This window comes from Aptenodytes forsteri, unplaced genomic scaffold (assembly GCF_000699145.1).
Source record: "Aptenodytes forsteri isolate BGI_AS27 unplaced genomic scaffold, ASM69914v1 Scaffold2, whole genome shotgun sequence".
NCBI classification, from domain to species: Eukaryota; Metazoa; Chordata; class Aves; order Sphenisciformes; family Spheniscidae; genus Aptenodytes; species Aptenodytes forsteri.
In genome coordinates this window covers 14,453,365-14,479,837 of record NW_008795695.1, presented here as the reverse complement: position 1 = coordinate 14,479,837, position 26,473 = coordinate 14,453,365, and the positions used below count along the sequence as shown (strand labels likewise).

Sequence of the window (26,473 nt, the reverse complement as noted above, 5' to 3'; positions counted from 1 at the left end):
CGTCATTTCAATACCTGAAATGCTTTCAATGTATTTTCAATACTATTTGTGTGAATTCTGCAAATCTAATTTCTAATACACTCAGACACCTACCCAGGACATTTTCGGCCTCAGAGTTTCAGACAGAAGTCAGTCTGACCAGCAGAGGTTATCTCTGCCTTTCCTACAGAGACTACCTAGGAACTTGCATCTGCGTAAAATCATTTGGCATAAAGAAAACTCAAGTCCAAAGAGGATCTTAATTTTTCTGCCAATGCTGAGAGCGTGCTTAGTTCACTCAGACTGCATTGCATTTAGTGACAGCTGCTTTGGTGATTTTACCACCTCACTTTTGCACAGCTCCCGCAGGAAAACATGCTCACCCAAGACCGTGGAGACTGATTCCAGACTTTCCTCCACTCAAACAGGGGGTTTGATCCCCATCTGTTACAAAGCTGGGAGTGATGCTTTCAGGGAGAGGACTTTCCACCTCTCCTCTGGAGTATCAATCATTTTGGAGGCAGAACTTGACCCAACAAGACAAAGTCTCTAGTGCTTAGGGTAGGGAGCTGGGGGAGATGAATCTTGGCACACCACTTACTTGTTGCTCCCCAGATTAATCCTCTTTTTTATACAGTGATTGTCTGCGCTACACAACATCAGTGCTAACCTCCATTAGTTTTTAGCCTCCTCTAGCCTCAAAAGAATAGAAAATTACGAAGTCGCGAGATCCATGTAGAGCTTGGAATAGCAATTGTGCATCCGAATGAAAACAGCTCTAACTCAGTATTTGCTCTTTAATTCTTCCTAGAAAAAAGATCAGATTAATACATGTAGATTACTTGGCAATGCAATTAACTGTTTCTAGTATTTCATTTTCATGGGATGTACTGTTGGTTAGCATCTAAAGGAAGCATTAATTCTGACTCAGATAAATGGTAGATGTCCTTTTGTCTTTTCATACATGTGTTTGATTCCTAGACCGCTCCCAAATGGTTGATTTAAAAAAAAAAAAAAAAAGGCAAACCAAAACATTTTCAAATAAGCATTCCTGGTGCAGGCCAAACAAGATTACTTATTCTCGTTAGTGGACTGATCTTTTGTATCTTGGTGTACATAAAGCATATTCTTCATATCATAGAACCACCAAGAACCATTTTCAGTGCATTAGCCTGCTTATTAACATAGTTTGCAGACCAGTGATCACCTGTCCTCTCTCTTTTGAACCACAAATAAAGATTGTGACCCCTTGCTTGCAAAATAAAAGGGAGAGACTCACTATCTGGATTTCCAACCAGCTTATTAGTATATGTGCAACACAGCAAACTTAACTGGGCTGCTACTTTCCAACACAGCCTGCTGCACTTTTGTAAGAGTATCTGTCTCAATACCTGTTAGCTATAATGCAATCTATCTTAGAAGGCTGTCAGTCAGTTTTACCCTGGATATAATATTTTTTTCTTTTTCCAAAGCCCTTGTATTTCAAATAACTACAGAGTCAAAGAAAGTAAGACACTCCCTCCCCCCCTTCCCCTTACACTGACCTTTTTAATGGCATTTGGATTTTTCAAAAATACTTATGGCCTAAGTCAGTGGAAAAATTCCTTGCTAAGCAGAACTGTGTTTCCTAGAGGGTTTAATCCTGTTTCAGACAAATTCAGAAAGAAACCACTATCTTTAAACATGTAGGACTAGGCACTGAAAAAACACTCACCCACAGAAGGGAGCTCAGGGGCATCTCTTTTCTCACATCAGGTCCTAAGAACTGAGGTCAGACACACAGAGCAGCAGAGCATCGGACTATTCCTTTGAGACGGTAACCTCTCAACTTTTATTTCTCTCCCCTTTCACAAAAATATTCTGGCTGCAAGCTACATAGTCCTGCCTGAGTTTCAGGGCTTCATGGTAGATCTGCAAGGACTTGGTGAACAGGTCTCAACTAGGGCTCACGTGAAGGCCCAGCACAGGCTGTGGTGTACCATGGATGTCAGCGAACTTCGCCTCTCCGTTATTGACATGAGCACTGTGACAGTAGCTTACAAAAGCCCTGATAAAGGCCACCGGGAGACAACCAGGCTCAGGATCTCTTGTCTAGTAGACGTTCTCCAAGCTCAGAGGGCAAGGTGAGGTGTAAGGAAAAAGCAAGCAGTGAGTTCTTCAGTTTAATGATTCATATAAAGCTTGAACCAGCAAACTGGTTTTGTATCTATGCAGCTTTAAGCGCTTAACAGACCCACTGAAGCTGGGAGCAGAATAATTAAAATTTGCTAGGTCATGGTCTCTTTTATTCTGGCAAATCACAGGTTATTTCTGATAGGCACAAAACAGTGGCATTATAAGGCTTTTCTTACAAGCAAAGGGTGCCAGCAAAGGTCTAGTGTTTCCCTCTGGTCTCCATGAGTACAGTCAATCCAGCTGAAACATAACACCACCACTGCTGGGATGGGTGGCTTTCAAAAGTAAGCCAAGCTGGACTCAGAAACTTAATCAAAAAAGAAGAGGGCATAGTGTGGTGACAGTCCAAAGTCTGTATCACATCTCATCTTGACCAAACTATGGGATGATCACAGCTGAACCAGCCTTTCTGTGAGGGAAGACGGTGCCTGAAGGATGAGGCGCAGTGAGGGGAAAACAGGACAAAGCCTTCTCATTCCCGTCCCAGCGAGAGGATGCTTTAGCAAAGAAAAAGCCCCAAAACATTATCTGGACAACTAGACATTGTCCTCCCTGTTGTTCAATTTAAGAAGCACTTACACGGTAGTCAGACTTGAAAAACAGAGCTTAAGTATCCAGAATGGTGTCAGGCTAAGAAATCAGGAAGCCACTTCATCTCCAAGCACCATTTAGACTCTTTCTCACCATGAGCCATATCCTGTAGTTTTTACCTGAAGCCTCATTTTCTTTTGCTTCAATACGCCTCCTGAATTTTACCATGGGTAGCACTTGTGTGCTTCATTCAGCACTTAGTTGCCTAAAATACTGATAAAAAAGTATCAAAATATGGATGTATAACCGACTTGGGGCATTTGGTTTTGAAGAATAGCTCCTCCTTTTCTTAAATGTTAATATGAAGATTGCCTGACAAAACCAAAAGGAGAATTTGAAAATTTGATTCATTCTTTAATATCCAGTTCTAGCTATTTACAAGTATGTTTTGTCTTGTCATTCATAATTTCTGTTGTATTCCTTCCACGCATTTATTCGACTCAACAGTTAAATTATATGAAGTTGAATTCACCTTAATATTTATGCCTGGCAACAGCCTTTGCGGTCACAAGGCAATGATTTCATTAGAGGAACCGAGCAAAAGTGGAAGGAATGTGGGGGGAGAGGGGGGAAAAAAAAAAGCTTTTGTTGAAAAACGAATATCTTCTGTGAGACCGATTTGAGCAATTATAGCTCTGGCACTGTGATAGCAAGGGGATGTGGGAATAAATACCAGCCAAGCTCTTCTCTCACTATAAATATTCTCTTTTTTCTAAATTGTTTCAGGCATGGTCTCTGCTCAAAGCCTTCCTCTTTCCTTACCAGAGGACCACGATTGGGGCCACGCTGCTCTGCCACGTCCTGTCCAGCCAGCAGAGCCGCTTGCAGCCATGCAGGAGCGCTGCAAATCGTCACCCAAATTTCATGTCACAGCCCCCCAGCATCCCATTTTGCACCCACAAAGTAGGCCAGTGGCAGCACGACCCGGGGGGAGGTGATGCTGGATATAGCAGTTACCCTCCAAACATTCCCGATTCCTTAGATAACTGCATAGCATCACTTTTGTGTAGCAGTCCATATACCCACGCTTAGAGGTCATGCATGTTTTGCAGCATAGTTATTTGATTATCAAAGGTATTGCTGATGTTTTGGATAAGGACTGGAATTTCCTACATATAATTAACAGTAGGGGGTGGTGCTTTTTTGGATAATGGGATTTTTAGATGCTGGAAGTTGAAAGAGAGTGGAAAAGGGATGCACATATGATCTTTCATATAAAGTAGTCTGGTGATAATGCCCAGCTCACGCTCCCTTTGCTTTGCCCTTTGAAGTTCAGGCCATGCATCAGGTGTGAAAAGAATGACTGACAGTGCTGAAACAATGCATGGTGTCTAATGAGCTCACTGGGGCTCACCACTCCCAGTTTTGACATTTTAATCTGAGTCCCTCAGATTAACAGTTTGATTCGCCCTTTTGTTTGCCCACAGCTCTGTGTTGTTGAAACTGGCCATCTCGAAGTCATCTCTGGAAGACAGAGACAGTCCTTCCCATGTATCACAAACCTCTCTAACTGGTGTCTCCGGGTGTACCTGTCCCCCCATCGCTTTCCATTACTGACTGCCATCCTACTCCAGGATTTGGATTGCAAGGCCAGTGTCTGTCACCTGCCTGCCTTCACATCCCATACATATTTGCCATGAGGAGGCAGTGGCAAAGGAATTTGGCTTTGCCCGATCAGCCACAGTAACTCCTGTGTAGACCACAGGACGACTGCCCTCCCTGGCAGACCTGGGGCATCCCCTGCAATGTCAGTGTGCATCCTCAAGCTGCTGCATGTGGCATTTGCTGCAGGCAGACTGGATGGTGCTGAACAGATGGACCAAATGCTGGGCTTGGATAGGACTTCCCCTCCTTACCATGGGGTCTTGCCAAACATTGCTGTGCAGGGGAGCTGCTCCAGCCTGTCCCAGAGAATAAGTGTGGGACTACGCACATGGGTGCTACTGAGGGGTAGAAAGCGCACCAACTCTGAATCCTTACACAGCAAAGACGCTCTCAACATCTTCATGACTTCTATCAAAAAAATGGCTTAGCTGTGTTTATGTGAACATCACAGACATATTGCTGACTGACTGGATAGACTGCCATTTAAGGAGATAAGAACTGTAATATGAGATAAGAACTGTTATGTTGTTTCCTTGCAGTCACAAGGGACTATGACTGAACCTTCCTAAAACCTCATGTTAATGGAGGAGGGACAGAGTTTCTCTGCAAATACCAAGTACCATTCTGAAACTTGGGATCCTTTGTTATTTTGAGATCCTTTCACCCCATCAACCACTGCAATTCATTCAGCTCCTCAAGGCATTTCTTTCTGCAATGGTCCTACAGGGGAAAACAGCTCGTGGTCTCACTTGCTTCTTAGAGAAGCGCTGGCTACCGCAGCTCTGCAGGACCCCACAGCCCCGATACCCTGGCTGTGGGACAGCTTCACCTACGGGTGAGATCGGGGCTTGCGCTAACCCCACCACAGCCTCCTACATCCTTGTGTGCGCACAAAGGACACATGGGCGTATGGACCAGCCAAGAGCTGTTTCATTGCCCGAGCAGCTGCCAAGCTGGATGGTGAGTCAACCAGGACCCCAGGTAGCAGATCATGAGGTAAATCGAAACACAGCCTTTGTGGTCAAGTGGATAACGCTGGGACTCAGACTCTGCCTTAAACTTCCTATGGGCACGTCAGTGGGATTCCCCTGTGTTTGGGGTTGCCTGTCTTTAAAAGGCAAAATGGTACTCACTCAATGGCCTAAGAGTTATAGATGAAAATAAGTCCTAGGTTTGGTCATTATTTTGGTGGCTCTGGCTCTGTACAACAACAGGTCTACCTAAGTTAAGAAAAAGCTCCATTTAGTATGTGTCATTTTAATCTTTGATTAGTTTTTAGCACTTGAATAATGGCTTTTGTGACAGATGTGATGTGTCACACTTCCAGGCTTTTAGAGGGGAATAATGAGTCTCAAGACCTTTCACTTCTCGAGTTGCTCAGCCACTGAACTCTGATGCCGCACACTGCAAATAATCACTTCAGCTGGCTAGGGCTAGGTAATCCCACCACGACATTTCATATCCAGTTCACTTTTCCATGATTTATTTGTAATTTCTGCTAAACCACAGTTAAAAGTTACTCAGCACTTGGCTGCTAGATCAGTAACAGATAACCCTTGCCAACAACACTGTTTTGAAGGCCAATAAAACTAGGAAACTGAGAATAAATTGATAGGTTAAGAGGTTGTATGTGGGAACTGATGCCCATCCTCTGTCCGAACGCCAACTTCCAGAGCGCAGTGCTGTCATCCGGCTGACCTTCCTCTCTTTTCCCCTGCTGCCCTTGGCCTAAAGTAAAAGCACCTCTCTGTAGTTAGAGCTGAGCCTGGAAAAGAAGAAACTCACAAAAATATCCTTTCAGAAAAAAAGAAAGGCTTCTCAAAACAAGTCCTCGTGCTTTCACCTTTGTCACAGCCCACGCTTCGGTACCGGCACCATCCAGGGCCCCAGGATATTTTACACTTTAGCTCTCAGAATCCAATCCAGCCTGGTTAGTCCTGTCTTCGCTGCAATCGTACACTGGGAGCGTCGACCTCACCTTGGGTTACTTCTTGGGACCCTTCTCCAACAACAGCATCCCAGTCCCCTCTCTGCTGTGGAAGGTACGTCCCTAGGAGTTGCACTCCTCGCAGTGGCAGGAGAGGATGTAGCGGTAGGTGGCAGTGAGCCTCATGCCCCCTGAGCATCGCAACCGCATGGCCTTCAGCTTGGAGGTCTGGGGCCGACAGCAGTGGCAGGTGGAGCGGAAAGGCTGCTTCAGGACGGTGCTGAAAGAAACCATTGGCTCTGAGCGTGACGTCTGGCTGCAGCGCCCTTCGCAGCGAGCCAGCAGCACCATCTGTGAAGGAAAAGAGGTGGGTTAGGAAATGTGCCTCCATGGCTGCCAGTGCTCAGCTAACACCAGGAGGTGGGTACCTCCTTCCAGTCTGGCTGGTCTTTCTTCACTTACTGCATCTCCCCACCTTGGTGAGGCCACCCAGCCCCACACAGTGCATTGCCCCTGAGCTGTGTCTGAGAGAGCGGAGGAGGTAACATGGGCAGGAGGAAAAGCAAGGCTCCTCCTGGAGTCCCAGGCACTGACACCAATAAGGAGTACGGGTCCTGGTTTTCTAAAAGCTGACCTGGGGGCTCCAGATGATCACAGCCAGCCCTGTTTTCCAGGAACGGTGACTGCAACTGTGACTTGCTGACCCCAGATTTGTGGCAGCCGAGCCCTTAAATCATCAGCCAGACCGATACTTTGGTTGGATATTTTCCAATGTTTTGAGTGCATATACTAGTGATCAGCAGAACTGGTCCTTGGGGCCAGTGAATGTCTCAAATGCTTAGCTATATAAACATATAAAGTAGAAATATAAAGAAGATGCTCAGTTTATTGCTTCTAAAGAAGTAAGTTTCTAGCTCCCTCCTTTTACAAAGATCACCTTGAATACGTATTTGCAATTATATGTGTGTATATATATATATATAATTGCATCAGTTGTATCTGATGCATGTATAAACGTATAAAATGCACTGCATAGCGTAAGGTAGTGAAAATGTAAACAAGATGAACTCATTGCCAAACATGAGGGTTCACTAGTGAGATTTTCCAAAAGCAGTGCAGGCTCCATGGATCTTCTCCTCCTGAGTTCACTGAGTTGTGATCAAAATAAGGTAACTTGCACAATGGGAGGCACTAAGGAAGGAAAGCCCATGAGGAGTCACCTACTCCCCTTCCCAACAACCCCTTGTTGAGCAGAGGAGATGGATAGAGTCTCCTAAGCTCTATATAAAACATGGAAAGCATCTTCTAAAGCTCAGGAAATTATGTGGTTAGAAACAGGTGTTACCACCTTGATAACAGGTAGGTGTTGGACAGGTTTGAACAAACTCTTATACCTTCATGGGGAATGAAATATTAAGTCCATATCAGCTAATTCTGCTTAACCAACAGAAATTTCAAAATCAACTTATCGTATCATCCAAACAAGGTCAAAATATGACAGAGGTGAGACAGTAGGCAGTAAAACAGTCGTATGTCTATCCTATAACCAAGGAAGAAAATTACATTTTAACCATGATGCACATATCTCATGTTTTTTCCAGACAATCTAAAAGCATAACTACAGATGTAACAGCAAATATTTTACAACGTTAAACCTTTTTGAGCTTCTTTCACTACACATGCTCAACTGGCTGCAAGTCTCCAAGTCTTGCAAGCAGGTATGTCAAATGTTTAATCTTCTCTTTATTCAGAGTCATGAGGAAAGATGAGAGTGAAAGAGAGAGAAAATATTCCTGGTATCAAGTAGGAAATACCAGCACTGTCTGTGTCCATGGGAAAGGCACTGATCATCCATTGTACAGTGCTTAAAAATCACTCTTCCAAGAGTACTTGAATGCTAAATGGTTTGTTTGGAAATGTATTAATATATTAACAACTACACTTCCAGTCAACACAGACAGATCACAAGGAAGATGTCTTCATGAGCTGATCATCTGGGGTTGGTACCATCTTGTTTCTTGGTTTAATTAAGAGATGTGTTCTTGTTGCTCTCCGACAAATTTGCCATCCTTCATGATTTGTAGCACAAATTTATGGTCCCCTTCCTGTGATGCTGCATATTCATAAGCAAATTCACTTCAACTGTTAGTAGTAATATGGTGGGAAGGAAATTTCAGTTTACTGTTGAGCCACACCCCGGCCTTAGACGTATCAGCTATGTCAAGCTCCTTAATACCAGTCTTTAGTGTATACGAGAACAGGGAAAGGGACAATCATGACAGTGCTAGCACCCCATTACTGACATATAAAGATCCACTTTTGTCCCCTTGGTAAACAAACTCACTTCCCACAGTGACAGGCAGGTAGCTGGTGAAGAACTACACAGGTATCTAATCCTGCCTGTATTGCAAAGGAAAGACAGCAGATTGGGACATTTAAAACAGTTAGTTCCCTTCCCAGCATCTTGACAGCTCGTTAGGTCCCCCACTTTGACCAGTTCACCAGACTGTGTGCATTCTCTGTGACAGGTTATTCCCAAGCATTTGCCTGAAGAGGAGGGTGAAAAGCAATCCAACGGCAGCTGGCAACCGCTTGAAGGTTGCAAAGACAATGGAGCCAAACTCTCCTCAGGAGTGGCAAAGGGAGACGTGCAATGGCCACAAGTTGCTTTTTGGGAAGTTCAGAGGACCTCCAGAGTCCCCTCCAACCAACATTTCTATGATTCTGTGATTTCAGCCCAAATATGACAGCACACAGTGCTGTATGGTGGAGGTGGCTTCCAATGGTTGATGCTTCTGGAGCTGGAACAGTTAGTCACTTCTGGTACTGTTACCCTAAGGACTTTTTATGGCACACATCTGCTCCTGTATCTGCAGGTACTTTCAGAAATGCCAGGAAAAAAAACAAACCCCCAGGGGATAGGATTAAGGACTACAGAAGAGTTGCAGCAGTGTCATTGTAGGGTAGAATTATCTGATGTGCCAATATCTGTGTCTCAATACATTTCTTATGAACAGCAAGCTTTCTAATGCAAAACCAGTCAATATTTCTTCAACGTGCAACTGCATTTATAATTGCTTAGCAAGCCTTGCCTTTAAAAACATATTTTAGTCTGTGGAGACTCTAATTTTAATCTCAGATTTTGCTGGCTACTTAGTTTTTCATAAGAGTATGGTCAGTATTCATACCACGTAAAATTACCCAGTGTTGGTTTTATGCCCTGTTTTTGGATGACAGTGTAAATTTTTACAAATGGCACAGCACCATGGGTATCAAGTCAAACTTGCAGTATAAAAAACTTTCAGATTTCCCATTTTGATAGCTTTCTAAACTTCTGGACTAACCTGAAGTCCTCAGCAAAATTTAACCTCCTCCTCCTCATAAATCCAGAACAGCACCAGTGGATTTTGGCAGGTGTGCAAATGAGCTGGAAATAGCATGTACTTTAAAAGCTTTGCTTTGCCATTTAATCAATCGCACCAGCTGCTTATTGCATCGTATACTATAGCACAATAGAGATTATCACCTAAATAATTAGTAATGCTGTGATGGCATAGCACAGTAATACAGTGGGTGTATATATAGTAAAAATGTGTGGGTATTTTATAACCTGATACGCGTGCCTCTTGGCTCCCCTCATCCCCCGCACATATGAGCTTGTGCGTGTCACCTTGCGATGCTGGATCCGGAAGCACAGCGTGCTACAATGTGGGAACCGCGGGGGTCTCGCCTGTATGAGCAGCTAGGGAAGAATAGGTTTTCTTACTTAAAGTCAGCAGTCTCACAGGCATCTGGAAGGCCACGAAAAAGAGCAACCTGAATCTGAGGCAATATTTGACTCTGATCATTCGAGCCGTATTCCGGAAATTCGGAAGTTGTGAACTGGTTTGTTATTAACAGTGTTTGTAGTCCTCTTTTCCGCACTCTTCAGCAACAAGCTGAGGCCCAAAAGCACATGGGCTGAGATGCATGAGAACAGACTTTCACACAGTGTCCGTGGCCTGGCTGCAGGCAGACATTACTGAAAATCTCCTGAGCTACCTCATGAGCAAATGTCTTCAAACATTTGCTAAATCTTCCTTCATCTGGTCTGTGTCTCTCTGGGCTGGATTCTTTAGTGCAAGTCTGTCAGTGGTAGCACACTTCTGGCACATCTGGAGGAAGCACTTGTGACAACCGATACTGTAATTTAGGAGGCTCTGGTTGCAGCGTCAAGGCAATCCAGCACATCGATGAAGACCAGTGGGTCTCCGTGGCAGAGTTCAGGCAGAATCCAATATGGTCAGGAAAGGCAATACCTCATGACCTGATACAAACATTTCCTTGAAGTCAAAGGAAAACACTGTTTTTCAGGAACAAATGACCTTCTTCCATCCCTCTTCTGTGTCTCTTTTATACATGCTGTTTCTGAAGGCTTTGGAAACCTGTTTTTAACATCTGCCTGAGGTCACAAGCAAGAGGGATTTTAATGATTAAATTATATTGGGTGGATGTTTCCAAATGTAACAAAACTACTTCCCATGTGGGTACAATTGGCAGCCTCCACAGAGAAGCACGGTGGACATAATCCTTTTTTAACCAAGACGGACAGCAAACATAATACAACTTGCAATTTCTGAAGCCATTTTTAACTTCTGTAATTCTATGCTGCACTAAAAGGGAAAACATACGGAGTGAAAAAGGATGGCTCGGTGGAGCCAATATGTCACACCAAAAAAGGGCAAAGTCTCTGCTTGACATCAGTTGCCAGTCCAAACTTCACAATGGAAACTCGCTGGAAACAAGAGGTACCACAATTCCCACAGCTACTCCCGCAGAACCTTCCTTTTTTTGACTTGCTTATATTTTATCACAATATATATAGGAACAGACATTGCATCTAATTTTCATTAGCAAGTCTAATATTGGTCTGTGTTTATATGCTAGATCAAGAACAGAAGCCATATGTCTACCAGGATGATTCAGATCCCTGAGACCTTAAAAAAAAGAGCTTGATTTAACAAACAGAGAGAAGTTTTCTAGGAAATGTCAACATTATTTCACTTTGTATGGAAACTGTTTTCATTTTCTACTTCATGAGAAAGACCATACAACTTGCAGTATTGTTAAAAAACTATTCTTGAAACCATTGTGGAATTTGGGAAGCCAAGAGGTGCAGATTGCAGTCAGAGTTACAGATGTTTATGTCAACAGCTTTTTTCTCATAGCTCAGTTTTGAAATAATATGGTTTTCATTACAATGCATGCTGTGTTCTCATTTCCATCAGTCCCACTCCTAGAGGCCTGATTGCTTTTCTCATTAGGGAAGATAAGAAATTGAGTTGTTGGTGGGTTTCCTTCCTTCCTTCCTTCCTTCCTTCCTTCCTTCCTTCCTTCCTTCCTCCCTCCCCCTCCCTCCCTCCCTCCCTCCCACTTGTTCTTTCTTCGGAAAAATAAAGAGAAGAACAACCTTCTATCTGATGTCTGTGGCAGCCAGAGTTTTAAGAAAAACCCAGAGGATGGTGGTGGCGATAGTGGAGCGAGGAAGGCAGCCACACAGCGAAAGGGCTTCATGGAGGTGCGCAGGAGCGTGCCAGACCCCGCAGCACATCCCAGCCATCAGGCAACAAACCGACAGAGTCCTGGACAGGCACAATCACAGCTCCGGGTCACATGGACCAGGGAGCAGCCCCCACCTAATACAATTATCCTAAAAGCCTCCACCAGGAGAGCCAGCTGAGGAGCAAAAGCCCTTGGGCTGTGTAGGAAGCAATGCCCTGAGCATGGAAGAAAATCATGGCCAGAGGTGAGACACAGGCTGACTGTGGGGCAGGCAGGAGTGTGTGGAGCTGCGGGGCTGGCAGTGCCGGGGCAGCAGCCTCGGGGCGAGTGCCCAGCTGGCCCAGGGACAGGAGAGCTTGGCCGTGGCAGTGGCCGCTGGAGAGCTGGCAGTGATGCAGGACCAAGCAGAGGCAAGGCCATGCTGTGGGAACCCACCACAGCCGGGGAATGGGAGCGGGTGGGTGATGGCCCCAGGGAAAGGAGAATCTGGGGTACAGCAGTCCTCTGGCCCCAGGCCAGAGAAGCCCCATCCTTCATGCTCCAGGAGGGATTTACCTCAGGGGCTGGACTGGGACCTGTTGTGTTTATCCTCTTATGTCTGAGGCAGTGTGCCCAGGTCAGTTATACTCTGCATTTCTCACTGCCCTAGTGAAGTCACCGCTTGTTACTCATTTGCTCTTCTGCATGTAGAGGGGCAGAGGGGGATCCTACCCAAAGCTGGAGACCAAAGGGCCTCTGGGGGCTACCTACTGTCTTGCCTACATTACATACCACAGCTCCTCCTGCTCTCTGGAAGAGTAGGGAGCCGAAAGCGAGGGCCAGCTGGGTGGAGCATTGCCCTCATGGAACAAACCATCACAGTAGCTATGGCTTCTCAGGTCTTATAGCTGATCTGAAGTGCCTTGAGAGGGGAGGGCTGCTAGCACCCACATACCAGTAAGTAAAACCCACCCACACCACCCACATACCTAGACTTTTCACCTTTGCCTCTCACTGGAGTCAACTGCAATAAAATCAATATTGCACAGATGCATCTCTGGAGTTCTGTATGTTAATGCTGGATGTTTCCCAGATGGTAGGAAGGTCTAGTCTAGGCTAAAAGCAAACCAAAAGACCTCTCCTGAATCACAAGTAATGCATGATTTTACTGTTTGAACTTAGAAGCAGTAGGGCAAAAGTCTCTGGTCTCCCACTGCTGTGGATCAGGCATGGTTATGCAAAGCCGGGCAGACACCACTGCTGTGAGACCAAGTCTCTGGTCTCCCACTGCTGTGGATCAGGCATGGTTATGCAAAGCTGTGTGAGACCGGTGTAAGGCAGGCCAGAGCGGGGCTTTCACCTGTGTGCAATTTCGAGGCCGTCAGCCCCTCTCTGGCAAGCAGGCACAGGGCAAGCCCCGCTGAAGGTGCACAGCCAGGACAGCAGCCGTCCTGGTGCACAGGGGGAGTGCAGAGCACCGAGTGGGTCTTATTTTCTGTTGACGCCTCTCTCTGTGCTTTAATTTAAATTTTATGGCCTGCTGCTACCTGTGGTGTTACCTCACCCCTGCACTGATCATGGGAGGCAGATAACTCGTTCTGCACACAGGCATCTGGGGGTCTCTGCAGCCAGCGCTGCATCCGTCTGAACTGTATGGATCCTCTCTCCTCAGAAATGCTCCCAGGATCACGGCTGCTGGGGTTTGCTGTCAGGCAACACCACAGGCAGCCCTCTTGTCCTAAACCCAATCACGTACCTGCCTCCCATCGCTCTTTTACCCCACACAGGGCTGGCAAAAGCGTTAGCGCTGGCAGTTGTTCCCTTTCGTTAATCCAGGGATGTGGGTGCATAAGGCAAAGCCACTTTCCGCGGGACAGAGGGATGGTCCAGGCAAAGACTGTACATCTGAATATGCACTGAGTTAACTCAGCCGGAACAAATTAGGACAAGACAAAAGGGAACGGCAAGGATTTTCCCATTGTTTCTCCCCATTCTTTTTCTCCACGCAATGAAATAAATGACTGTAGGCTACATGCGCAGGCTGCTTAACCATTTTGACACAAAACTTTTCAGACTTGAAATCTCAAATGAAAGACAATCCTGTATTTCCTTCTGCTCCTAAGCCCTACAGTAAACATCCAATTCTCATTCTGCATGAAAACAAAGGCCTTGAAACTAAATGGGGAAAAAAGTTAGCAATGTTTTTCACATTCTTTTTTCATTAGCATTTTACAGCTTGATTCTTTATCTCAGTACTTCACCTCGAATGTTTGTAAGTTTACATACTCCGGATTAAAGACTCACTTGAAGGAGGGGGTGACTGGGATGATCTAAACTTCCAAACTAGCCCATCTCCTTGGCACTGGCAGCTGAGACCCCGACGTGCTCCTTTGAATCTTATCATTTACTGTGTGTTAGCTTTACCATCATGGTGTGTTTCTCCTTTTGAAAAGGTGAAAAGAGAGTCAAGAGCCTTTCTTTCTAGTCCCAGTTCTGATGTACACACTCAGACGTCTTTACATCTGTATGTCTCTGCAGCTAGATTTTGTTAGCAAGGAATTTGCACAGAGAAAAATCACCCAAAATGGCTCATTTTAACAACTCTGCCGACGCAGCACCCTGCTGTGAGGGGGTGAGGGAAGTCCTTACCTTTGAGCTACACTTGTAGAGGGGGTGGCTGATGGAGTCGACATAGTGATGCCTCATACAGCGGCTGGGGTCAGAGTCGATCATGAAGGAACTGTCTGTTTTACTGTCCGCGTCTCCCATCATCACCAGGAGCGAGAGCATGGAAATTGAAGCTGCAAGTACATGATTTCCCATTGTCGAGGAACTTCTCGCTGATAACAGCAGAGGGAGGTAGAGTATTAAAAAAACTCCAAATACTGGCAGCCAGTTCCTTTCCAGGACGATGAAAAGTCTGGTTTAAGTCTCTTAGCTGTCATTCTCCTTCTCGAGTTGGAGTTTGCTGAGATTGTAATCCGTCAAAGAATCTCCTGCATAGCTGGAATAAAAAAAACATAAATCACAATTCTGACCAAAAAGAGCTCTGGAGAAAAACAGACATAAATAATATTAAGGCACACAAGATTTTTGCTGGGCAAAATATGCGCTCTGAGTAAGCATCATTCCTACAGTAGGTAGAGTATACGGCATTAAGAAGGAGATGTCAAGACCTTGTTACTTTAAGCATTGCTCTATCATTTTACTGGGGAGAACCTTTTGACTTTTAACATCACAAGTGGTGCAGTGTCAATCTTTTCCAGTTGGTGATGTCCCTAATGGGTTCCCCTCAAAACTGGTGATTAGTAACACATCAGAGATTTCTGCAAATTGAAAGGACTGTGTATCCACTCAAAGTGTCAAAGGGGGGCAAAGCTAGGCTGCCTCTTGCATTACAGATGGGAATTTCTGGCCTAGGTAGCACATGGAATGGCTGGAGGCAGGTTGACCCCTGGCTCTAGGGGCTGTGTGTCAGTCTCCTGCAGCTGCTGTGTTGCAGGGACAAGGGGCACCCCCAGGATGGAGGGGTGCTGAGGGTCTGAGCCGAGGCATGAGCAACGCAGTCCCCCAGGAAGCTTGCTGAGTGCCGACCTGCACGGCATGGAGGACTACCTAGGTCTCTGGCTGACCTGCCCTCCTGAGTACCAAACTCACATGCACACAGATGGGCATGCTTTACTTGCTTACTTATCAGGCTGCACTTGCTCAGTGTCAGTCTCTTCCCCGTTAATTAAAGAGCAGCGTCTGAAAAATACATTATATTCCATAATATCCAAGTACATCCCAGCTATCAATTGGGTAAAAATATATGCAGGTGGAGTCATGTGGATATCCACCCAGGCATCTGGATTTCTGGCGCATGTTGGAGACCAGGAGATCCCCCAGAAAACAGGCGCAGGACAGCCCCTGAAACACTGCCCGGAGCTCTGTGCGGGCAGGGAAAGGAGGGCATCTCCCTCAGCTGCTTCATCACAGGCCCTGGATCCTTCTCACAAAGCCTGTAGTCTCAAATGGGTGACTTAATTTCGCTTTTACTACAAACAGCTATAGCTTGAAAGAGCTGTTAATTGTCCATGTAAATACAACCTGATGAAGCAAAGGATAGTCATAAGTAAAGTTAAAAGTGCAAGGACGTTCTGAAGAAACTTATGATAAAACAGTTCCCTGGTCATGCAGAAATGCTCCCCCAGAGCCTCTTGCCTATTTAAAGAGCTGGTGTGTGCCTTTATTGCCTTATACAAGCCTCTTTCAAAACTGTTTTCTGGTTTGCTGGCGATACTCTAAACTGAGTGATACTCATCTCCCAAACAGCCTGAAATTACGAGGCCTCCCCACCAGAGTGCTTGATGATTTGTGTATTGCTTTATAGCTTGCTCAAACACTTTTGTGAGAGGAGTGCATAGCAGTGAGAAACACTTCCAGAGTTCATCCAAGCTGGGAGTCAGGACTTGTCGGGCTGAAGTGACATACAAAGTCTCATGCTGGGAAGAAATGTAATTAGGGATGCTCTGTGTATTAGACATTTTTTAAAGCCTTTTTTGGGTTTCAAACTATTGTCCATGTGCCTAAGTAGGAAAGGAAAAATGATGTGACTGTGGATTTAATAGACAATATTTTTTTTTCCCGGAGTCTGGCCTATGACCTGGTATATTTTCCTCAAGCAAATGTTTTTCAGCAGATATGGCATTAAAAAATACTACGTCTGCAGTATAAGGAGCTTAAACAACACTAAAGACTTAGGATCTCGGATACGTTTATGCACAGTCTCATTAATGTCAATAAATATCCCTCCAAACATTTTAGCAGGGTAAGAGAGAAATCTCTCGGTCATGGGAGCTGGGACAGACTCCCTCCCAGAAGTAAACTGTACTACTCCGGTTCATGCAGATGATGCCCAAGGATTAGCTAACAGGAGGAGTGATGCACTTTTTTTTTAATATTTAACCTTTTACCTACATTCCTATTCTTCTTTATGAAGAGGCTGACCAAAACACGCTGCTTGGCAAGGTCTCTCTCCAACATAGTTAATCAGTATTACACACCCAGTAATTCCCTCTCTGTCCAAATAAATTTACTTGATATTAGACGGTCTCACCTCATGTAATATTACGTCTAGGGATCCCCATTTCCCACTCTCTCTGTCCCACTGTTAATTTTGTGCTTCTATATCTTTCTATGTTTTTGATCAGTATGATTTAATACAGTGAGAGAAATCCGGAGTCCTGGCTCGGTATTCAAAGGCTTATCTCTCTAGTTTTCTTCAGGAAATAATTGGATGACATAGAGTCTGCCTCATGAAAACACTCTGAGAAAGCTGGAAAGAAGCAGGGAAAAATGTGAGAAAAGGAAGACGTCTGTACCTTCTTCAGGATAAGCACGGCACAATACAAAAACTATTAACACTTTCACAATCTTTTAAAATTGCCCTGATACTTCCCTGGCAAAGAAATGTGGCGGGCTTTGGTAACAAAACTTTGAAGGAAGAAAAAAGCACTGTTATCACATATTTGTTAGTAAAAAGAGAGACCACGGATGTACATGTGACCCATCTTTCGTGAAAAAACTGGGTACAGTTGTTGATAGACATACTGGCAAAACGAGTGTGTAGGTGTTGGAAGCAGGACTGCAGACAACAGCAGGCTATTTGCACATGCCAGCATCTCCTGATATACCTACGTGAATCATACACATACATTTTTCAAGTACATATGCCATATATAATTGAGATATATGGGAAAAAAGTCTCACAGGGACATTTAAACATATAGAAGTTAGGGTGTAGATTTTTGACTGTGTAAAAAAAGTCTAAATATTTTCACTCGGGTACATCACCGTGATGAAGTATGTTGACAGGACATTTTCCATTTCCAGCTGATTTTGTGCAATGGCATTTCATTTTAAATTAACTTTTTTTTTTTTTTTTAGAAAAAGGTTGTATTCCTTTTGAAATGCTGTCTGAAATTATAAAATCCTAGACAGTACATGGTATCAGGAGTGACATATGTAGCTTCCAGTCTATCCTTCTGTCCAAAACCAGAAGCAAGTACCTGTAATTGTTAATCATTATAGCTGTACTTATGATGGCATTTTGTTTCATTTGGAAAATACACTTTTTTATCAAAATCAACAATTTCACATAGAAATTTTTTTTCTTTTATTTAAGCTGGTTTTTCCTCAGTTTCTTTTCATGTGAAAAACTGTGGTAAACAGCTCACCTGCCAAGCTAACCAAAAGGAAGCTAAAATGCTTCCTCTTTACAACATCCTGTAAAGAAAAAGATGCAAAGGTGACTTCATATTCTCAGGCTGAAAATTGGCTACAAAAATATTTGGCCTAACCGTGGATGAAAATCACTACTTCCCATTTTTTCAGAATTCACTGATGTAGGCATTACATGTTGTTAGTAATAGGCTTATAGTGCCCTTTCCATATAACTGGTTTTCAGAAATTCATAGAGACATAACATGCTAAAAGCTGTTACAGCTGTTACCTAAAAACTGCAGGGAAAAATAGAAGACAAACCAAAGAAAGACCATATGAACATACCATCAAAGACTGTATTGCACATGGACGTAGGGGCAGAGTTAGGGTTATTTTTCCAACTTTATGTTGTTTTTAACTGCTTTTTGAATGCTGAAATGAAGATTTCTTATCATCGTCTTAATATCATTTAGAGAGTGGTGAAGGTTAAGATTTTGTTTTGCTTTAAGGACAGAAGAAAATTCCATCATCTGGAATTATTTAGCCAGTCACTTTGTGAGAACGTAAACAGAAATTCCCTTTTTGCTATGTATCTTGGAAAAAATAAAGAGCTGAGCAATTCTCCAAAGGTCTATTGGATCTGCACAGCTTTTACCCTGGAAGGTAGGAAGGGAGCAATGGAAAAGCTCATTTATGGTGTACTTCTACATAGCTGTTCCCCACTCCTGAGCCCCATGAATTAGGCATGCACGTATGTGCAGCTTGGCCTTTGTTTGGTGTGCATTTTCCATGTTTGAGACTCCTGCTTGACAATGAGGGTACAATTCAAGTCACTCAATGCCTTTTACATTTTGGAGGCTGCCAAAATCCTGTTGAGCAGCAGTGTGTATATATAACTAAGCCTGGCCTTGCACGCTGTGCATATTTAGTAAACGCAATTACTTGGATCCTACCATGTGGTTCCCTCATTCTGAATTTGTTATGTAAACAGAAAAGTTACAAGACTACTCAGTTTCTCCAAACTCCAGCCCTAAAAAAGTGTCACTACCCATAATATGTGTATATATATGTGTATGTGTGTAGTTTGCCACTGCTGTTCTGACAAAAATGTCACCGAGATCTTTATGAGACAAAAATGGTTTTCTCAAGAACTTTATCTAACCTGGAAAAGTTTAGGCCAGAAGGATAAGGATTTGGGGGTTTTGCACTCCAAGATCTGGACTGCAGTGGAAATGACTGTGTTGGTCAAACTACACTGCTGGGTTACACCAGTGTTTCTTCTGCAGGGCTGAACTCCCCACTGCCATGAGAAGGTCCACAAAAGGGGCTGGGGACAGGAAGGGGGGGACGAGCAATCTGTGCTGGAGACAACCCCCAGTCCCCCAGCCCCAGGCATGTGGTAGCGCTGTGGCGTCCCCACTGCTGCTGCCGCCTGGCCACAGTGCTAGCATGGCCCACGGCGACCCATCACCAGGATTTCTGAGTAACGGATCTGTTCTTTCAGGGAGCTTGGGGAACCATCATTTCTGCTCCTGCAATGAGTTGCCAAGGCCCCAGCTGGGCGGTCGGCTGGGGGTGCCCTGTGTACAGAGCTGCCCCACACTCTACCGCACCTCCCAGTTGACAGCGGCAGCGGGTCTGCCCTTATGCCAGGGCTACCCTTGTGAAGGGGTACCCCTCTCCCAAAGCCATGTATTGTTCTGCATGTCCACAGCTCAAGTCTTACTCTAAGGCCACATCTCTGCTGGGACATTAAAGCCCCCCGGAGTGGCTCTCCAGTGCTGTGGCCATGTGGCGTGGCGCGGTCTGCTCCAGGACTTCCTCTAGCCTCCACAGCACTCAGGGGGCTTCCAGCCCATGCAACCACCCCCACCATGCCCAGGAACCCCTTGGGAAGCACTGTGTGCTGTGGGACAAAATCGTACAAGTGACCGTTTGAGCAATTTAAGAGAACAGGTTATCTAGTAGGAGAGACGACCTAAGATGCTGTGCCGGATCCTGCTTTCTGTTGAATCAACTCAAAGGCTTTATCAGCTCCAGTGTATGCTTTAGCTCTGTAAATAAATGTAGTCATCTTCTCATCTAGTTATTTTACTGTAGCCATTTCTGTTCCAGCAGTGAAGTAGCTGGCCTCCTACATACGCTTTCAAAATCCTCGCTCTACTCTGCAGCCGCCTTTCAAAACACATGACAAGTGACCGAGCGGCCATGTGGCAGCCGGGAAGCAGCAGGTGAACACAGGGAACTCCAGTCGTTTGTGAAATGCCTCCGTGCAGCACGTGAACAGGTTTCTTCCCCTCCCAAGACAGGGCAAATACTAAACTAAATATATTGAGTGAGATCCTTACAGGTCTAAATAAGTGAAATGCTTCCCCAAGGCCTCGTTGTGCTAAATGAGCGTTTGCCCTGCTGACATCCAGCTGTGCTGAAGCTTGTCCCCCTTGACACCAAGGGGAATGTTCTCACCCATCGTCCAGGAGCTCCATCCACCCATGACACAGCAGGTTGCAGGGCAGCATGCGTGTGCGAGGAGGGTACACCCATGACACAGCAGGTTGCAGGGCAGCGTGCGTGTGCGAGGAGGGTACACGAATAACACACTCCTGGCCAGAGCTGGCGGCAGCTGGTGGGCAAGAGGACAGGGGAAGGAAGAAGGCAGTAGAAAGGAAAACAGGCTCAAAAGAAGGGACTTAAGCCTCTTCATCTGGTTGTCCACAGGAAGGAAGCACATCTTCTGGTCCTACTGAAGCTGCGCTGTCCTACCGCCTGCCAGCCAGCAACTGCAGAGCATTGTCCCATAAAAACCAAGAAGAGAAAACAGACACTACCTTTGAGCAGTCTGAAATGTCAAACACGCTGATGGTAGTTGAAAGAAACTCCTGCACATCATTTTCTGCTGTGAGGCTTCGCTAAGACATTTAGTATTTCAGGAGATGAATACCTGTGACTGTAAACAGACTGAAAAAATAGGAAGACCATGGTATTTGAAGCATAAGAAACAACATAGTAATTGCAGCAAATATAATGGAAGAACACACTGCTGCAAGCACTCCTGGGAGCACTAGCTCGTATGGGATGAGCACGCATGGGACTGGTTCCCCGGGCTTCGATGGGGCGGCTCGTGTAAGGCCCCCATAAGTGTTCACGTGGCGGGGACCCGGTGCATGAGGTGGAACAAATTAAGCTGAACAGCACTTGAGCTGGCTGAGCTTCCCTCTCCTTTTGAAGTTTCCAAGAATATTTCCAGTCCTTCAGGTAGCTAGGAGAGGGGGAGCTAACAGCGCCTTCCTGCTAGGCGGTTGAAATAACAAACTCCAGTGGGTACTGCAAGCTGGCACCCTGCCAGCAGACAGGCACAGGCCAACATGGAGAAAAGGTTTTCAATACACTTGCAAAGAATAACTACTGGTGGACAAAAGAGCACTTGTATTTTTATTCTTTCCTTTTCCTGCTTCCAGGAAACTTTAAATAGATTGGTTAGGGGCATGTATGTGATCTCTCTCTAATGAGCTACTAGAGCCATTTAATGGCGAGGTGATGCCAGCCTTGGATTTTTTCTTTATTCTTCAGTGTCTCGCTGCATATCAGAGTAGTCGTGGTCTTGAGTCTGGGAGAGGAATTGAGAGGAATACAGTTTTCCACTTGCTCATCCAGAGGGTGCTGGATGGGATCACTCCTCGGTGAAGCACCGGGCGCAGAGCCGAGCGGTCTAAGGAAGGCTGCCCATCCCTCTCAGGAGGCAAACCAGCAAGGGTGGCTGCTGGCTAAAGTGCAAATATTCCCAGCCGAGCATTAGCTATAGGATTTGCTTCAGTAATTACCTCTGCTTTAGTCTTATGACCCAACATGAGGAAAAATGACTCTTGGCCAAACGACAAGTTGCTGAGAGGTCTAGGGCATTCGGGCATGTGTCCTCTACCTGTAGGAGTGTGTAACAAGCAGGTGGGCGGTTTTCGTTCTCTGTCTTTTACTGTATTGCATGCCTGATGATTAGAGGTTGATTTAGCATATTTCCTAGAGAACTCAAAGGACTGTAGTTATCAATAGATGCAGGAGTAGGAATGGGTTTCTTATTCTTTAATACTAAGCAAAGACATCCCTGCCACCAGGACCAGCAGAGAGTGCTACGCATGCTGGAGATAGCACACAATTGGAGGGGATGTTCCCTCTTTTCTGACCCCAGGGGCAAAATCCTCTCTTCTTTTATATACAGGCAAAATTCAGACCACCATCCATATACCTCGGCCTCTGATAATTAGGGAACCTAAATATTTGACTCATGGTAACAATTTTATGTCTCCTAACAAGGGGAACAGCGTTCCCCTAGGTCCCACTCTCTTTGAGCCGTGCTGCTATGACAGTAATGCGATTGTCACTGCCATGGTATGCTTAACCTTTGCCAAACCAGAGCTGAGGCATTAACTCAGATCCTCAACTCACATGTCTTAAAGGGCAACATAACCTGTGCTGCCTCCACACTGCCGGACCGACACAGTTTGCAGCTCAGTAATAATAAGCATGTAAATGTGACAAGCGTAAGCTGTAACAATGATTGATGCAAATAGAAAAATAGCAAAGAGAAGCTGAAAAATAGCGATGCGGTGGAATTCCTAGGACCGGTGTCTCCATGGCACCAGCAGCCTGATACCCTGACACCAGAAGAAAGGCTACACTCGTCTGTGGTAGAAAGGATCTCTGTGCCACGCAACGAAATTCCAGCAAACAGGACAAGGACTGATGGTGTCTGGAAGTGGTAGTGCCACTGTTACCCGGATAATAGTCTGAATTAGATTATGTGAAAAAGAAGGAATATATAGACGGCCAGCTGCTCAAAGGCTTACTACAACCTTGCTTTTATTGTTCTGCTAAGTTAGAGGTGGGGCATCAGAGGGATTCCTAACATACCACTACTGAGAAATTTTAATATGTTCCACACTGACACATATAAAAAGGAAATAACAGCTGATCATAGTCAGCGGAGACTGCAGCATCTCTTTGTATGCATGCACAGAAGCATGGGCAAAGTGGGGTGTTCTTGGGCAGGGAGACTCAGGCACCCGAGCTAACCTGACACCAGCTGAACCTTTCTCCTGCCATTGAGCTGAGTTCCAGCGAAAGGGCTGTCGAGCGGGAAGCAAGACAGCAGAAAAAAAAGGTGATCTGGGCATAGCTACTCACCCCATCCCGGATACCAGGACGTGGAGAAGGGCAGGGGAGCTGAGAGGCTGCACATTTAACACTGATGAAAAGAAACACATGTTTACACAACCGACAATGATCCGGTGGAACAAGATATCACAGAGGGCAAAAGTTTAGCTGGGCTCAGCAAAAGGACTTGTTATGTATGGGAGGGTTACAGTTGTAAGGGTTTCATTTTTAAAGAGTTTTTGGAAGGGTTATAAACTCTCAGGACTCTGAGAGTTCAGTTGATGGGGTTAGGGAAAAATCCTTCGCCACAGCAAGTTACCCCGTAGCTGCCTGCCATGGGGTCTCTATGCCTTTCTTTGATGTGGCCGCTTCCAGCCACGCTCAAGAGGTGGATTACTCAAATAACATGGGACTGTGGCACGGTCTCATGTAGCAAAACTTTTCTAAAACTCATAGAGGCAAGTTTCTCCTCATACTCAGCAGGACATTAGAGGCAGAGGAATTTGTAGTATTTGTAATACAACTATCTAATATTTATAATTGTAATTACAATAATAACATTTGGGAAAAAAAAAAAAAAAGGAGGGGTTTTTTTCTTCTTTCAGTTAAACAAATAATCCTCCAGACTTGTTGCAAAAGCAAACGTCTCAGTGGCTTCATGCAAGCTTTGCACCATAGATAGTCAACTCCCTTCAAGGTCCAAGAACAACCTTGAGCACTTCCTAGTGCATCTAAAAGCAGACAAGCCAGGAAGGAGACACAGTCAGCCCCTGGGGGAAACAGGGAATGAAGCTGACTCCAGGAGGACTCCTGTCAAATGAGTCACTGCAGGCATCATACCAGCCCCCAAGGAGGTGGTTCGCTTCCCTCCCACCTGGGCAAAAGATTGCAATCCTGGCAACTCAAGCAAGCAGGAACATACAGGTGCTTTCACAAGCCTCGATGGCACGTGAGGGATTGTTCTGGTGGGGCAGATGGCTTTTGCGGAGATCAGCCATGCATAGGTAGCTACCTGCGGTATCGCTGCTGCAAACTGTACACAAGACTGTCCATAACAAGTATCCTGCTCTGCAAGGGGGAATCATCAGCGTACATCCATCTGATTAAAACCAGGCGCTGCGCAAACCCAGGAAACCTACATGGGACACCTGCAGGTAGAGATCTGAGCTTGTAATTAGAGTAATCAGCAGCAGCCCCTAATTTTATCCCTTCACTAAATCAAATTGTATTTTATTTTGTAAGCTTGAAACATCTATTCCTTCCACATTTGCTTTTAACTGGAAAATCTAAAAACATCTTCCTATAATACCAGTATTGCAAATAAGATTTCATTATTCCAGCGAGAACATGCCAATGTATGTATAGGTCACCCTGGGAACCCCTGATTCAAGCTGGTAAGTAATTACTCATCAAATAGTTCTATTTAAGTCAAGGGAATTATTCATGTGTATAACTGCTCACAGATATGAGTAAGGTCTCACAGCCGGAGCAAAAGTGAGCATCGTTAGTAATGCAAAAGAAAAAAAAAAAAGAGGTCCTAAAATGTAGATGTTCTTTTGAGGAAGGACAAATAACAGCACTGTGATTATTACATCCTCATTTATCAACCCCACCAGGCAGCTGGACTGCTTCTCTTAGAAAATATCTTTGCAGCGAGGAACTGCTTTGAAGTGAATTTGTCCCCACTGTTGGTTTTAAACAATCATTTGCCTGTCCTTTTCCAACATGCAAAGTTCTCACCTTCCAGCCACTGGGACAGTTACAAAGCTTTAGGAACTGTTAGTAACATTTAGCATATAGGAAACGTTTTTTCATCTTTAAAGAGCTGCAGAAACCTTAACAAGTTACTTGTCACGCCGTCTGTCCCAGGCAGAAACAAATAAGATGTGTTATGGGGAGGCTATGGGAGAAATTTCAATGAACTTGAGGGGTAGGATAAGAAATCTGCCTGACAGTCCCACAAGAGTCAGTCCACAGACACCGTCTTGCAAATTCAGGTTTGCCACAAGAAGATTACCCCCCCAACACACACTCTGTGTGAGCCTGCTTTACTGACACCACAGCAGTTAGCTAACATAGTACTGAGATTGCTCTTCACGTGGTTCAGCTTTGTTACCCTGGTTTTTGCTACTGGACCCATTAATTTGAACTTTTATAGGATGAATTCACTCACCTGAATCCTAGCAGGGAGACGGGGCTTTCTTCCTCAGCCAGGCTCTCTCGGGGCAGTGTTCGTTCCCGCGCCTCGCAGTTACACTACCCTGACACTTTATCACTGGGTTCATAACAGTGAAACTCTTCTTTTGTCCCAAAGACACAGAGAACAGTTATGCTCCTGCCTCTGACGCTGATAGACAGCAAAATGATCTGCCAGCAAACGAGGAGAGCCTCCCTCTCTCCTTCAGCAGGCGGTCTGGGGTCCTGCAGCATCCTCCCGTGTCAGCTACCGACTGCACAGCCACGCTGCATTACGTGTCGCGCGGACGGGGTCGGCTGCCTACTAAATATACCCCTCGGCGTTACAGCAAAGGCAAACACTGTGGCTTTCCTCATAGGTTTCAGCCAATCAAGAGTGTATATTAAATCTCTCCTAATCCATAACCAGTGCTGTCCAGTCCATAGTAAAGCTTCCCAGAAGTTTGGATAAATAATAATGTGCAAATTAAGAGTGCTCCTGCGAAGCATGACACACAAAGCTAGAAATAAATATTGCCTGTTGTTTCAAATTATTCTAAGCACTCCGGCAGATGACTGGCAAGAGAACAGCATGCATAAGTAGTGATAAAAGTAAACAGTCCAGCTTTAAACTAGCAGGCTTGCCTGTGTTCATAGAGCCCTATTGTAATGGGACAAAGAGGGTGCTGGCGATACCGGCGCTCTCGATGAATTCAGGGCAGAGTCCAGCACGTCCATTCACTCCAAAGCCATACAGCTAGGACCAGCGCAGAGCTGCAAACATGAGCCCGGCACGCTCACAAGAATAGATGTTTAACCAAGTTGCTCAGAAGCACACTGGGCTACCTATTTGACTGTGTACAGGCATCCTTCAGACAGGAGATATAGTTAAAGATACAAGGATAAGAAGGAGACACAGGTACTAAAGCTGTGTTGATTCCACATCAGCACATTTTAATTTAAAAAATGGTGCAAGGAGAACATGCGTTTGTCAGATAAAGAGATTAAGTGCTCAGTTTAAGTCCATGTAATACTCAGAATCTGGAGGAATCTCTTATTTGTGTGCTTACCTTTGGAAAATGCACTGCTCCTTCCTCCCCTCAAATTCTTCGGAGAGACTAAAAAGAGGTCCTGTTACTTCCAAATGCT

At 45.0% G+C, this 26,473-nt stretch overlaps 1 protein-coding gene across 2 annotated transcripts; it reads right to left on the bottom strand.

Annotated features, from left to right (window-relative positions):
- Window positions 1–5,816: 5,816 nt before the first annotated feature.
- NDP (NDP, norrin cystine knot growth factor) lies at window positions 5,817–26,473 on the bottom strand. 2 transcript variants are annotated; one of them, XM_009283029.2, is made up of 4 exons: window positions 26,395–26,458; window positions 15,488–15,544; window positions 14,447–14,801; window positions 5,817–6,628 (listed from the first exon to the last, which is right to left on the bottom strand). In XM_009283029.2, exons 3-4 carry the CDS (start codon window positions 14,618–14,620, stop codon window positions 6,401–6,403), a joined length of 402 nt encoding a protein of 133 aa, XP_009281304.1. In that variant the 5' UTR covers window positions 14,621–14,801; window positions 15,488–15,544; window positions 26,395–26,458; the 3' UTR covers window positions 5,817–6,400. The 2 variants fall into 2 exon arrangements, with proteins under 2 accessions (XP_009281304.1, XP_009281305.1); XM_009283030.1 differs by lacking the exon at window positions 15,488–15,544 and having other exon boundaries at window positions 26,395–26,473.